The sequence below is a fragment of the Rhinolophus sinicus genome, chromosome 3, assembly GCF_057876585.1.
Source record: "Rhinolophus sinicus isolate RSI-liver-muscle chromosome 3, RSI-T2T, whole genome shotgun sequence".
In the NCBI taxonomy this organism is placed as follows: Eukaryota; Metazoa; Chordata; class Mammalia; order Chiroptera; family Rhinolophidae; genus Rhinolophus; species Rhinolophus sinicus.
Window position 1 is genome coordinate 20,598,699 of NC_142503.1, and position 16,243 is coordinate 20,614,941.

At 37.5% G+C, this 16,243-nt stretch overlaps 1 protein-coding gene across 2 annotated transcripts in view; it reads left to right on the top strand.

Moving 5' to 3' along the window:
* Positions 1 to 16,243, top strand: part of CDH6 (cadherin 6) — a 128,729-nt gene that overhangs the window by 105,342 nt on the left and 7,144 nt on the right. For both annotated transcript variants that reach the window (XM_019737329.3, XM_074329044.2), the window contains exons 6-11: positions 1,433 to 1,620; positions 3,525 to 3,778; positions 8,627 to 8,763; positions 11,271 to 11,392; positions 12,415 to 12,532; positions 12,665 to 12,916. In XM_019737329.3, the coding sequence (XP_019592888.2) occupies positions 1,433 to 1,620; positions 3,525 to 3,778; positions 8,627 to 8,763; positions 11,271 to 11,392; positions 12,415 to 12,532; positions 12,665 to 12,916 (1,071 nt within the window). The remainder of the gene's footprint in view (positions 1 to 1,432; positions 1,621 to 3,524; positions 3,779 to 8,626; positions 8,764 to 11,270; positions 11,393 to 12,414; positions 12,533 to 12,664; positions 12,917 to 16,243) is intronic.

Below are 16,243 nucleotides of genomic sequence, written 5' to 3' on the forward strand. Positions count from 1 at the left end.
TGCTTTTTTTATAACGGAGATGCACATGGATCAATAGGAAAGTTTTACTTTCATTACTTTTTTAAAGTAACTAGGCATAGTTGGCTAAATGAAAAAACAGAATACTAGCTAATTTCTGATTTAATGCGTAGGCGAAAGGTTTTAGGAACTCTAAAATATCCCTCACAGAGGCCTGAAGTGAAAATATCAGGATTACCAACACTTTGACCTAAAAACCTCTTTTTCCATGTGGAAATGTCCTAAGGAAGGATAACAAAAGGATTGGCCCCCAGGCTGATGCCACGGGGACCTTACCTCACTCTGCTCTCTCCTTGAATAGCCTGTGATCATTAGTGAGTAATGTAGGGAGGCAAAGGGAGGGCAGAATATAGAAAGGGGTAGGAGGCACCCCAAATGGAAGTTGAATACACCAGAAAAAAACTTAGCCCGTTATTTTACCAAGGATGAGCCCAAAAGTTACTGGATTAATATTATTGTACTATATTCTAGTGGTGTCATAGCCTAAATTTTTTCCCAAAACAATTGTCATGAATACTGACAAAATGTACTGGATGGATAAAAATAAATTTTGTTTTACTAATTTATTTTTTGGGCCCTTAATATAACATATGCTAGCTTGGCAGATCTATTAGGTTGGTACAAAAGTTATTGTGGCTTTTGCAATTATTTTTAATCTTTTAAACAGCAATTACTTTTGCACCAACCTAATAAGTTGAAACTCACGTAGCGTCCTTAAACTAATTTTGCAACATGAGGACATAAAAAAGGTGTATGTCTACGAATGCAGGTTTTTAAATTAGTAATATAAATTCAAGAATTGGAGAACTCTATGCATAGAATAAAATAATATAATAAAACTTAAAAGAAAAAAATTAGTCAAAAGGAAAAATAATCAGAGCTTTATGTTTGAATGTAATTATCTATATCCCTAACTGCAACTAGACCAGCTCCATGTATAAGTAAAAGAATGCCGACTAGGATACATTCGCCAAATTGCTATAATGTATTTTCACCTTCAGTTATTATTAGCAATGACAGAAAGAACTCTTTTAAAAAAATACCTAGTAATTGGCTTAAAGTCACAATTCAGGTTAAATTCTTTTCTATTCTTTCTGCTAGATTACATTAACAGGAGGCTTTGAAACCTTCTGCACCCTCCTGTAAGAGTTCAGTCTTTCTCACAATCACACCACAAACTTGAAAAGTGTTCTCCATTTGCAAAGGGACAGGTATGAACTAGAAAAAATATTCTTAACAATCATGAAACTAAAGACGTAAAGAGCCAGGGCACCATTAATTATTTTACGGAAAGCACAAATCTGCCTGCATCCATGGTAATGTCTGAAAGAACTGCTAGAAAATCGGTTTTGTTTCTATTTTCATAGAGTATACTTAGTCCTCATTTGACGTCTATCTTTCTGGTGATTAATAGGTACATACCAGTTTAACACCCCAGAATCTTCTCCACCGGGTACACCAATTGGCAGAATCAAAGCCAGTGATGCCGACGTGGGAGAAAACGCTGCAATTGAGTACAGCATTACAGAGGGAGAGGGGCTGGACATGTTCGATGTCCTCACTGACCAGGAAACCCAGGAAGGGATTATAACTGTCAAAAAGGTAATGCCATTTGTTAAATACCACATAAATGAACACATTTACGTTTCTCTAGTCCCCAAGTAACTGGGGACAATTACATCTCACATGAACATTCCTCTAGAGTCTCCTCTTAGTAATTATTTTTTAAAAACACCAACTCTGATGACATTGAGATCTCTTTGGTTGGCTTTCAGGGGTCTTCAATAATCTCATGCATTCAGTAATCCCATAATTTCAATAAATTTTTATTAAGAGCTTCCTAAATAAATAATATAAACACATGATATATGTAAAATAAATAATATAAATGATCAATAAATTTAAAAATGATGCCAGACACTGTTCTAGATACTGGAGGTGCAATAGTTCATTCAAAACGACGGTCCCTGCTCTCATGGAACTTCCACTGTAGGGAGAAAAGAGACACGGAAGCAAATACCCCAACACATCTAACTACAAATTCTGATACATGGTTTGAAGGGAAAGAGTAAATACAAGCAATGATAACGATAATCTGAACTAGAAAGAGAGGAGACATAAAGACCACAGATTTCCTGCAAACTGTTTAGCTACATTTGGAACACAATAATAATTTTTTTTTTGTATTCTTAATTCCTATTTCCCCCTATGTATTTATTCATTATTTTGGGACACAATAATAAATATTTTATATTCTGAATTCCTATTTTCCCCTATGTACTTATTCATTATTTAACCCCCCAAAATTGTCTAGCATCACAGAGCAGTAAACAAAAGTGTGGCAAAAATTAAAAACAAACTGTGTTTCAAAGCTAAAAATAATATTAATTTTTGTTACTATTTTTACAGACTTCACTTTTATCATGCATAGTGTAATATTTTCTCTCTCCCTTAGCACACTGTTATATTTGCTGGTAAATATAAGCACAGGGAAATGTAAATAACAAGAAAAATTTTTCCTCTTAACTTCGGATTACATGTCTTAATAACGGGAAACACAATAAAACATGTTTAACTGATACTCAGACCAATGTTTTATACTATAATATAATTAGGAAGCCCATTAGTGTGCATTAACCTTTTTAATTTTTCTGGTACCTTATCAGATTCAAACTAAAATTTTGCCTAGCCGACTAAATCACATTCACTAACGTCTTGATTAATTGTGTTTCTAGTGAGCCTTGTCATATTATCATCTAAAACTAAAAGTCAGCAAGAAGCATTTGGGTTCACTATGTCTCCAGAAGCAGCGATACTTTTCCTAAAAACCTCTGACAACAATGATCATTATTTTCTTTGGCAAGTCATTAGCCCAATGTCCTTATCAGGATAGCACTTGGAATATTTTATCACCTCATGCAAAATAAAACTAAAAAAATATTTTTAATCAATTTTATCTGAATGAGGAAGAGGGACTCATGATGCAAGCCTGTGCTTCTCAATTCCGGCTGTACATCAGAACTACCAGGGAAGGTGTTTAAAGGTATAGATTCCCACCACAGCCCCACCACCGCCCCACCACACACACACACACACACACACACACACTTTAGTTTAATGATTCAGGGTGGGGACCAGATATTGGCAAATTTTAAACACTCATTTTGTGTTCAGTTAAAGCCAGATGTGACAGAATCTGACCCGGAGAAATCTACCACATATTTGCCAACTTGTCCCTGCTTCCAGTTTCCCTTTTCTGCCCATTATACATTGCACCCCTGCATCTATTTTCAAGGCAACAGCAGGCATGGTTTGAGCCCACACTTTCACCAAGACTGTGTGGCATCTGAACTCCCATGCCTTCGCCTAGTATCACACTATGTAGTGATGTCTCTAAGCAATATGATCATATTCACTTATCAGTGATTCGAACTAAAAATGGGACATGTCTTGGCTTTCTGTGTCTTGGTTGCTTTAACTATGTCAATTCCATCCCTTTCCCCAAGCTGTTGGACTTTGAAAAGAAGAAAGTGTACACCCTCAAAGTGGAAGCCACCAACCCTCACGTTGAACCCCGCTTTCTCTACCTGGGTCCATTCAAAGATTCAGCGACGGTTAGAATTCTGGTAGAAGATGTAGATGAGCCCCCCGTCTTCAGCAAACTGGCCTACATCCTACAAATAAGAGAAGATGCTCAGATAAACACGACGATAGGCTCGGTCACAGCCCAAGACCCAGATGCTGCCAGGAATCCTGTCAAGTAAGCACACTTCTGCAACACGTCCCTTTCATATGTTTCAGTCGATTTATATTCAAATATCTGCCTGCAAGTTGGAAAAAATGAATCCTTTTTTTCCGATTTGACAGTTGTGTCTTCCTGAAAAACTACTCTCCACAGCACCTTTTCTCTCCTTACTCAACACAAACATGATTTTAGCAGCAGCATAAACTTTAAAAACATAAAATTTGGGGAGGAAAAACATAAAATGAGCTATAAGGAGTTTACTGCTTACATAGAAGTGGTATAACATAATGTCCTTGAATGGCCTGGGATTTTTTTTTTAAGGTCTTAAATTTGTTAAAGAGTGGTATGGAGAAAGCATTGTGAGAGTCTGTTTCTCAAGTGTGGAAAAATCCACTGTATAACACTTAGTGGCAGAATTATGCTCTATTTGGACGCATTTTTTTTTTTTTTCTTTCGCACACATGGATTAAAAATGAGAACTGCTTCATGATATATGTCTGTGAAATCCTAAAGCTGGATCCAACTTACACTATGTAAGCAAGCTCTATTTCCCCTGTACTTTCCTTATACCTTAGTTGTAAATCATGTTGCAAAAAAGCCTCAGTGCTCTTTGAAACCCGATGTTTCAGGATTCTAGAATCTTATGAAAGTGCTGGAGTCAACCAGCCTCCAGCCTTTAGCCAGTAGCTGAGGTGACTGGATGAGACAAGTGCTAAACCAGAATATCACTGTCTAAATTATTCCCCATAAAGAAAGCAAGTGGCTGAGAAGCTAGAGGAATTCTTGTCAGAGAGTTCACAAGTACGTTCTCCTCAGGGCACCTGCCTGGCACCAGGCATGTCTAAGGGGTTGGGGAAACAATGGAGAACAATTCCGAGTCCTGACCTCATGCAGCTTACATTCTGATTGGGGCAGACAGAAATAAGCAAACAGTAAATATATAATTTGTCAGGTAAAAATGAATTGGGAGCAGTAAAAAGAGACAGAGTATGGGAACGACAGGTATCTGGGGTAGTGTAGTCAGGCTTGGTCTCGGGAAGACATAATGTGAGAAAATACTTTCATGAAATGAAGGGATGAACAGTAGGCTGATATGTGGGGGGAAAACGTTCCAAGAAGAGGGAAATGCCAGGGTAAGGTGCGATTGCTTGGCATGTAGGAGGAGCAGCAAGGAGGTCTATGCACATAGAAGAGAATCAGCCAGGAAAGGACAAGTAAGGTGGGGGCTACGGGGTGGTTTGTGAGGTGGTGGGTTTGTAGGCCCCGGTGAAGACTGGATTTTATTCTGGTTGAGGTAAGAGGCCAGTGGAGAGCTTTGAGGAGAAGCGTTACCTAATCCCAAACTACCTTTTAAAAGGATCACATGGGCTATGCATTAAGAATATTGCTGCAGATAAAGGTTTGAAACGCTAAGGCAGTCATTTTCTAACATGTCATCATGAGCCCTTTGTTCAAAGACTATCTTATGGCAAGTACCACATCTGAAACACAAAATGCCTGGCTTACATCACTGGGATAATAGACGGTTGTTTTATCATGCTACTGGAATGTTTGTAGACTCCTTGAATCGGACTATGGTCGACCAAAGTAGCCACCTGTGAGCTCCGTGGATCTAAGTGTTCCTCCGTGGACACTTAATCCTATTAAGGAAAATAAGTGATGGCCTTCACTTGTATAACACAAATAATTTTAAGAACTTTCACAACTGTTCTTTCACTTGGAGTCTGTTCTAACTGCATAAAGAAAGAAATCTTAGCAAGTCAGTGTCAAGACCAATTTAAAAGTGTTAATGCTGAACGTTTACAAACAGCAGCTCTGGTTACTTCTTTGATCGGTCAACATGCTTTTAATTGAAAGAGATATGTCTTCTGGGAATTTAGGCTGAATACTTATATCTACTTTTCTTTTTATAACAAATACCATTTTTACCCACCACATTATTTTAAGTTCGTAAAAAGAAGTAGTTAGCTTGTCAGACTGGGTTAGCTGTCAGCTAATTTGTAAGTTTTTTTCTGTCAGATCTCCCTTGGTACATATGGATTTGATATATATATATTTAAGGACAGAAGTGTACATAAATATATTGGTATAGAAATGCATATTCCAGCGATTCCCTTTATAAGATAAAATTGATTCTTATATTAGGAAACTATATTCATACATAGTTTTTGGTTATTCCAAACATACATATTGAACAACTAGGTTGTAGACAATATATTAGGTGCACGATTAATGCTAGAGAATTCTTCCCCCAAACATTGATATATCATTATGCAGGCACAAATCTTTAATTCTGCAATCACATAAAATGATTTTCTTTCAATAACTTTATCACAAATGACCTTTGATTTCTACGAAAGAGTCTCATAAACTGTCACTATGAATATATATTGTGAAAAATTTACATGCAAACACATTTCCTTTCCTAACCCACAAATCTTCCTGACTTGGGATGCATTAGAAGACAAATTACTAAATCACAGAATACAATAAAATTCTAGAGGTAAAAAAAAAGAGCTACCTAGCAGGATAATCCACTACAGTAGAGGTGGGACGGATTCCCTTGTTCTTTATCAGTGATGATTACAATTAATGTGACTACATGGTAAACATTCTAGATATAAATTGAAAATACTTTGGAGAGAAAAACAACCAAGAAGTAAAGCTTTGTGTGCAAGCATCTTTCCTAAACAATGTAGACATTTTAGGTTTTCTATTATTTTTTTAAATCTCCCAATTAAAGAAATAATGTGCATTTTGGTATCTCCTAAATAGCTATTTTCTCTTTAAAATCAATAGCGGCTTTCAATTAAAAGATCCTTACCCTGTTCCCTTTATTTCAAGGCTTGATGGGAAAATATGATTACTTGTAAAACTTCAAACTATAGCAGGAAGAAAAGAGACAACAAGACAAGCTTACAGCTGTATATAATTGTAGCAGCTGATAAAGGCAACAAGCAACGTGTCTTAAGTTTGACATTTTTCGCGAGGGAAAGAATATATTTGTAGATGGTTATGAAATATCTCTCAAAGTCTATGAATATTGAGATTTCCTTTTTGGTAATTAATGAAATGCTATAAATATTTATCATTCTCAAATTTAAAATAAAGAAAGGTGATCAAGCAATTTCGATGCTGTTGCCTAAATTCTTAATAAATGCTGATTCATGACAAAAATGGAAAAAACAAGAGCTATTTCATCTGTTTTAACTCTTTTGATAATAAAACAATAGGTTTATATAAATTGAAACTAAAATTTTAACCCAAGTTGGTATATATGTGTATATATATATATATATATATATATTATATATATATGGTGATCTACATTCATTCTCTTTAAAGTCAGGGTGACACAGCCTACATTAATGGAATATCTATTTTATTTTGACTCCTGCTGGATGACAAAAATAGATTTTATTAAGATAAAATATATTATTTATTATAATTCAGTAGCTATATTTTAAAACGAAATAATTAACTGAAATAGAATCTTGGATATGGTAACTATTGTAAGTTAGTAACAAAAGCTTATTTTTGTTAGAGCATTCATAATAATTCCACATGTGTATGACTATTAGGTCATTACTTAATCCTTAAGTCATGACTATTAGGTCATGACTATTACTTAAATTGTGTTTCTACTGAGGTAACATTTTTAAATCTCCTACCATGATATACATTTTGAGAATCCAGCTGAAAGGGGCAATTTTTGTTCCTTAATGGCCTTAACATAACAATTTCCTCTGAGTTTTCTCTTTAATGTCCCCTCCCCCATAACACAGAGTGTACATTTCTTTTTCCCTTAGATAGCTATTCCAAAAATTTATGAATAATCAATTTATGAACAAGATAACATTTCTCAAAATCTACTAGTCTTCCACCAATTTCAGTGTTGAAGAGTCTGTCCTTTGGTTTCTAAGACGCCACCGTTGGTTTTCTTTGATTTCTCCAAACTCAAATATTTATCAAGTTCCTGCTCTGCTCTGGGCACTCCTCCAGTCCCTGTGGATCTATGTTGTCCTGTTCATCCTTTAAGTGATTCTATCATCCTTAGTGTTTTTCTCCCTTCACTAGACATTCCCTTCCTAGACAGTGGAATAAGAAATCTAGGTTGTCAGTCCAGACCTTTACCTTGACCTTCACACTAGATCATCTCTTCCTGGGCTCTTCTCAGGCACCTCAGCCTCAACACAGCAAAACTGGAACTTATGATCTTCCCCAAATCCTGTTCTTCACTCGTCTATCAGTTTGCATCAGCACTTCCAACCTTTCTACTCAATTCAACCAGTGACTGAGATTGTGACTCTCCCCTCCTTAAAATCCACTGGTAGAGTCACATCACACTTAGAATATATCCCAGCGCCTTATCATGGCCGCCCATCATTCTACAATCCATGTCCTTCCTTACTAACCTCAGCCACACTAGCCATGTTTTACTTCTTTGAACCTGACAACTTTAAAAATAAAATGGATAATAGACAAATAGCCAATAATCTTACATATGCTCACACACACACACACACACACACACACACACACACACACACACTCTGACACTCTAAAAACCCGGAGTTAAATTCTAACAATTACTATACAGACTTAATCCGAATTACATATGGAAAAAGAGAGACTTTAGTGGAGATACTTAAAATCACGCAACTTATCTAGCAGGTTTACTCTTAAGACCTCAGTCGTAAAGAATTAATTCCTCAGAATATTTTGTTTAATGTTAAGTTATAGGTAGTCACACATGTGCTATAGGTAGAAAAATTCATGTAACAGATATTCTGAGAATAGTTTTAGGATATGAGAATAGCAAATACAAAGAAAACCTTTTTAAATTCTACTTTGCATTTTCAGGTATTCGGTGGATCGACACACAGATATGGACAGAATATTTAACATTGATTCTGGAAATGGTTCCATTTTTACATCGAAACTCCTTGACCGAGAAACACTGCTGTGGCACAACATCACAGTGATAGCCACGGAGATCAGTAAGTCCAGCCTCATACCCCTGTCGTCCCCTACTGACGGATGGGGTGTCCCCGCAAGGGCTACTGATGACCTGCTCGATACATATTGAGGGAAAGAGCCCTGTAATGATTGGCAATAAGGTTTCTTCTAGACATGTGTTGGTTCAGTCACAAGTGCAGAGGCAAACGTGAACGTGCAGTAGTTTATTATTCAACAAAAAAATTGTTCCCAACGATAGGATCAGAGGGCATCTATCAAGTGAGGTTGAATTGGTATGTCAGATTTGATTCCAAATGCTTATAAGTCAGAACATTACAGAAGCAGCTGAAAAAAATGGGCTTGTGGTTGGTTAGACATTGTGTGTGTGTTGGTGGGGGGATCAAATATATTCTAAAAGGTAGGCATTATTTAGAAATCTTTTGGATACTCACCCTCTAGCTTTCTATAGAATTTCTGTTTCAAAATTGTTATAGAATTAAGAGATATAAGTTTTAACTTTTCCATGGTACACCAAAGTGAACAATGCAAACCAAGTAATCAATAAACTGTTTAGCAGGAATTTTATGGCAGTCCCCATGACATCTAAGGCACAGAAAAATAGTGCCAAAAGAATGTTTCAAATAAAATGATTGTACACAGTTAAAATGGTGCAATGTATACACAATGTGTAGACCTAAGAATATGAAAGAAAATTATCTTTAAAATATCATTTAAATATTTGAAAATGGGCTTCCAAATTATAGCTCATTTTTTTAGTTTTTGTTTTTTATTATAAAAATAAAAACATTTTTTAGTTCACTTGGGTATCTAGTGTGAAACATTCCATATCGAATGATATAATACAGTACTGTTCTTTGTCAATATACCTCATGAGATTGGAGTGATTGAAGGATATTGAGTAGAATAACAAATAACCAATATGGGCAAAATGCAGCATTACTTTTTGATAGTGATGAGAACTCATTATAAATTTGTTACATAGGAATTTGCCCTTCAGAATTTATATGGAAAGATTAATGTGGATACCAATGACAGACCATACTCAAAGCTTTAAAATTACAAAATCATTTCCCACCAAAAAGGACCATTTTCTACAACATCAGGAAAGCTTATTTTTACTGAAGCAGTCATTTCATATGTATTTTTAAGCTTTGTACCGAAATTTTTCCTTTTTTAAGATTTAACGTTTCTGTGATATATTTGAAATGGCTAGCAGCAAAGACATTTAAAACTTCATCTTCCGCAGCTCTAACTTTGGAAGAATAGTGTGAGCAAAATTTTGTGTGTGAAGGTGCTTAAGAATTTTACTGTTTAAACTTCTTAACTATCTTTTGTTGTAACAGAAAGCAAGAGTTTGTTTAAAACTAGTCCACTCCCTCTCCAGGCCCTTTGCACTTGCTATTTCCTCGATCTGGAGAGCCAGAAATATTCAAATGGTTTAACCCTTTTTCTTCATTCATGACTGTGCAAATGTCATCTCATCAGAGAAGCCATCCCTGGACATCCCATTCAAAGTAGCACCTCCATCTCTCTCCAATTCCTTTTCCCTGTTTAATTTCTCCATAACATTTGCCATCTGACACATTACACATTTATGTGTTTATAGTTTGCTACCCCCACTAAAATAATTCTCCAGGAAGCAGGATCTTTACTATGTTCCCCATGTGCTCTAGTACCCCAAATTGTAACTGTAACATTAGATTATTAGATGCTCACTAAATATTTATGAAGTGAGAGAATGAATAGACATAGGGGTTAAGTAAATGACAAAAGCTAAGGTGAGAGACTCCAACTCCCGATTCTTAGGCCAGGAGAGTATCGTAGAAGACAACCAAAGTACTTTGTTTATCTCAGGTCCTCAAACATTGATTCTGCTCTATCATTAACCTACATGAACAGCCTGGGCATTGGAGTCAGACAGACCCAAATTTGAATCTAGTCTCCTCTCCTATCTCTGTGAACATGGACAAATAACCTAACTTCTCTGGGCTTCAGTTACCTCACCTATAAAATGTGGGCAATAATTGTATCTATCTCAGAAGTATGTAAGGATTAAATAAGATACTATAGCACAATGTCTAGGTCTTAGTCAGCACTCAAACTAAAAAACTACGACCAATAACAATCATTCATCCCCTTACCCACCCACCTCCCCTTCTTCCTTTTGTCCATATTTTTCCCCATCTGCCTGCTTTCTTGGCTTCCTTTAAAATCTGGCTTTAAAGTTCCTTTGCAGGATAGCTTTTCTTTATTTTGTGTTATTCTGGTATTTATTATACAGTTGAACTACAGCAACTCAAGGTGCTTTGTCTGCTAGGTATTTCCATCAGGTGTACCTGATGGACCAGAAGTACCAAACAATCTAATTCTCCTTTTTCGTGACTAGGTTGGTACATAATGCCCTCTGGTACTCACAGCAGCCTTGGGGACTCTGTGCCTGAATGAGAAAGGAGTGAATGGCTGTTGTCTAAAGGGGATGGGTGACCGACATATAAATGCCTATTCCTTTTGTTTGGGCTCGTTGCAGATAATCCAAAGCAAAGCAGCCGAGTACCTCTATATATTAAAGTCCTAGATGTCAATGACAATGCCCCAGAATTTGCTGAATTCTATGAAACCTTTGTCTGTGAAAAAGCAAAAGCAGATCAGGTGAGTTTCATAGAAAGTAAATTAATTTAGTCAGATTAACTTAGATTATCTAATAATTTAGATAATAAACAGAGCAAAAGGCCGGCTTTGAATTACCTGTGAAGTGAATGCTAACAAAATAAGAACCAGAATGAATGATTAACTTGCATAAGGGAACAAACAGTTTTTAAGAACTGGAAGTTCATCAGCTTCAAAGTCTGATCTTGATTCCAAATCAGTCTTAAGTTTTCATTAAAAAAGATTAGCCACAGCTTTATTGGAAAAATCTTTGTTGGTAAGCAGATAGTTTTAATCACCATATGTACTGGAAAGTAATAACTGGAACATACTTTACAAATGCCTATAATTCATAGTTCCACTTATTTACATTACCCATCTGTACAAGTAATACAAATTCATGAACGTTTTACACATTTGTCCCCATCTGAAATAGTTCTTTTCTGCCAGTGATATAAAAATTATGCTACAGTTTGTCAAAATAGAAGTGCACTTCTAAAATGCATGTTAAAGTGGGAAGCTGAAATGATGTGTTTATGTACAAATTTTCTTTTTAGCTTCTTTGAAAGTTGATGGCTACATATATGTCGAGATTGCATTTCTAAACAGATTGTCCAAAGAGCACCTCCATTTTCTTAAGTTGCAATGTTGCCACAGATCACTGTTATATTTTGCAGCTTTGTATCACTCTTGGGCAGTGTTTCTCAACCCCGGTGATTTTGTCTCCCACGGAACTTTTTTTATTGTCACAGGGAAGAGGGTGCTACTGGTACCTAGAGGGAGGAGGCCAGGCTTTCTACTAAACTTCCTACAGTGCACAGGACAGCCTTACAACAAACAATGACCCCTTGCTCTATTTCCAACCCATCAGTTCTTCGTATAGAGTGCATTCGTGGTCAAATTTCTAGAGGCTACGATTTTTAAATTAAAATTAGAAGTCATTTAGTCAAACAATTGATTGCAAAGATGTAAGAAACACTTTAAGTTAGTAAAACCTTATGACAGCTTTATGGTTTCTGTTTTAGTTGATTCAGACCCTCCGGGCGGTTGACAAGGATGACCCTTACAGCGGGCACCAATTCTCATTCTCTTTGGCCCCGGAAGCAGCCAGTGGCTCCAACTTTACCATTCAAGACAACAAAGGTAAGTGAGCCCGAGTTCCTTTCTCTATCTATATATTTATGTCTGTTTCCATATCTATCTATTCCGCTCACAACTGACCCAATGCATGATTCCGTATCCACATACATTTACCACTTTGCTTTCTGGTTCTAGACAACACAGCGGGAATCTTCACTCGGAAAAATGGCTACAGTAGACACGAGATGAGCACCTATCTCCTCCCCGTGGTCATTTCAGACAACGACTACCCCGTCCAAAGCAGCACAGGGACAGTGACTGTCCGAGTCTGCGCATGTGACCACCACGGGAACATGCAGTCCTGCCACGCAGAGGCCCTCGTCCACCCCACGGGACTCAGCACCGGGGCTCTGGTCGCCATCCTTCTGTGCATCGTGACCTTACTAGGTAAACTGCTTCTCCCTGCATCCTATCTCCCCGTGCTGAGGGGCACACATTGATACTGTGACACTCTAGATGTATCCGCCTCCCCCATTAAGGCGTGCAGCTGGGTCTAGGTGAGTAGAGTGATATGCTGAGAATCTGTGTTGTTCGGGGGTGAACTAGTTTTTGCTTGAATAGGGCTTTAGAGATGTGAAACTTGCCCATGTCGTTACCTACCCTGGGAACCGCTGCACCAAAAGAATCTCTTCCCGATCAGACTGGGAATGAATCTCAGGAGGATTGGAGGGCAACATCAATATGCTCTTTTCATTTCATTTGTTGGTTAATATTTACCCTGACAAATATTGTTAAATTTTAAAGAGACAGTATTCGGGCACGGGGCATATGAAAGCCCTTTCTACAAAGTTCAAGTTTAAAAAAAAAATCAATGACAAAGTAGAAAGAGGAATGTGGTGACTTTTTCTCTGTCCTACAGGAAAATACAAAGCAATGAAATTTTCTCTAACTCAGCCAAGTTATTTTGATCTACCCATTTAAATAACTACCTTTTTAACATTGCTCTATGGTTGCCATACGTAATGTCTATTATTTCTCAGATTCTCAGTGATAAAGAATTTCAATGACCAAGGAAATAAATCTGGAACCTAAAAGAAATGAATGCAATAAAAGCAAAAATCAAGGCCTGTCAATGATTCAAATAAAATTTTTACCCCCCAACCAATTAAGCACACAGTTGAGCTCAAAATGTTCAACAGACTCTTGACTGTTGTGAACTAAGAAATCGAATGTTAGCTAATGCAGTCCTTTCCAAAATAAAAGTGAGATTTGTAGATCTTGCCCACACCATGGGGGAGGGGAGTAATAAATTTGAGTTAATCTGGATTATACGGGGATGGGGTACTTTTTAAAAAATAACAGAACAGTGACTTTGAGAAGAGTAAAGGAAGACCTACGTTTCTCCAAGAACAGATGGCCTAGGGGTCCCTCTCAAGAGCCTCACATTCCAGATCAACTTTACTAATTATAACAGAAGCCTTGAAACTCAACTACAGAACTGTGATCCTCTTTGTCAACTAATCCTTGGGGAAAGTACTTTAAGATATGAGGCTAAATAAACATTGACAGTATGCAGACAAATCAGTGTCTCCAATGGGGAGTCTGTAAATATCGTAAAGGATGTTTGGAAGAGAAGGAAGGATATGAACATATTTTAACATAAAAAAGGTTTCTTTTAGAAGGGCTGGGTTGGGTAGAATTCCATGGACGCTTTTGTGGTCTATAGAAGGAGAGCTGACTCTCATCTCAAAGGTGATTCTTCCTTTCTCTCATCATCTACCCATTTTCTCCTTCCCCTTTCCTTCCTTCTAACCAGCTCCCTTCATCCTCCCTTTTCATCTCCTTCCTTCAATGAGTTTGCTATCTCCTCATGTCTCCTAATTTGCCTCAGTCCCTCCTACATCCTGTGGACACTCTTCAGAATTCTGTACCTAATAAAAAAGGAGAAAAATGGGACTTGACCTTTAACTAGGCTCACATCATGGGCGAGACACTGGGCAAGCTGCTTTACAAATGTTTATCTCAATAAATCCTCAGCATCATCTGGTATGTATTTATCTGCATCGTACATATAAAAAACTGAGGCACAAAGATGTGTAGTCATGTAGCCAAGATTCATGGCTAACAGGTACTAGAACGAACTCAGGTCTTCTCCCCCCAGCCTTGGTGCTTCCACAGTGTACTCTACTTATTTTGTGAGCTTATGGAAGGGAAACTTCCAGGCTAAAAGAGCCCAAACTGAAAGTGAGACAACTGAAGAAAATGGAAGCAAACCTGAAAGTTTGTAAGAGAAGGAAAGCCAGATTTATGTAGGAGGAAATCTGCAGTCAAGAATGTGGATAGTGTGGCATTTGTTGTTTTATTTACAAAAGTAAAACAACGGTAAAACAACTACTACATCTCATGTGTCTCTGGTGCTTTAGAGTCTGCAAAACATTTCACATATATTAACTCGTTCCTGACAACAACACTGGTCATCGTGTTATTGATTCTCTTTTCAGAGAAGGAAACAGACTTCGAAAGGTCAAATCCTCTAAGTAAACCTCGGTCTGCTGATCTCAAATGCCTGCCTGCTCCTTTCTAGTTTTATCCAAGACAACTGAACTTTCTGGTGCATGCAGGACTAAAATAAAAGATATAGGTAACTTAAGCAGGAAAAATTAGGATGTGATAAATGCCTGTTATCTTGTCTTAAATAATGGAAGGAACCCATCCGTGTACAACAGAGTTAAATTTTTTGAGAGCGAGTTAGCTTAATTCTGTTCTGTTCCCAGAGGCTGTCCTTACAATCGTGTTTTGCAAATCCACATCACTAGTCACAGTGCAAAGCAGTATAAAAGGCATATTGTGAGCATCCCTCTGCCCAAAGCCTGTAATTTTCCACCCACCCAGACCACAGAGTCAGTAAAGGCATGCAGAAGCACCCACAACCTCACCTGAGGTGGCCCTTCCCTGTGTCTCCCCTCTCCCTGCTCCCTCTGGTCCAGCCACAGGGTCTCCTGGCTGGTCTCCAGGCACACCCCCTCTCCGGGGCCTTTCTTCTAGCTATGTTCTCTTCACCAGGGAACTCTTTGGTTGACTCCTCATGTATTTGCTCAAATGTCACTTCCTCAATGATGCAATCTCCCCCCCCCAAAAAAAAACATATACATATACAGCCCCTCAAACATACACAGAAGCACTCCCATCCTCCTTACTCTGCTCTACTTATCACCTTCAATTAATGTTCTTATTTATTATCCCCGTTGTCTCCATCTACCACCATCACCACCACCACCCTTGCCCACCTCATTAGGATGGAGGTCTTGATCAACTTTTTGTCCTTGATAGTGCCAAGAACTGTACCTGGCACAGAGTAGGCACTACATAAATGCTTACTGAGTGAATGAATAAACACCCTGAAAGGATGCTACAAATGAGACATCAGGATACTCTCTCGTGGCAAAAGAGAATGTGTGCAATTACACAACCACACATTTGAAAATGGCAAAATTGTATTTCCTTCAGAAACAGTCAAGAATCCAAACATGCATGGTAATTAAGCGTATGTGCTTTTTAGTCTGGCTGACCTGGATTCCAATTGCTTGTACACATGACATCTCTAAGCCCTCTATGTAATATGGGGTTATAATGATAGTACCTATTTTGTAGGGCTATTATGATAATTAAATGAGATCAGTATGTAAAGCACTTAGCCCAGTGCTTGACACATAGAACTCTCTCAATAGATAATCAATTATTAATACTATTAACATCTGAAATGTTAAGATAATG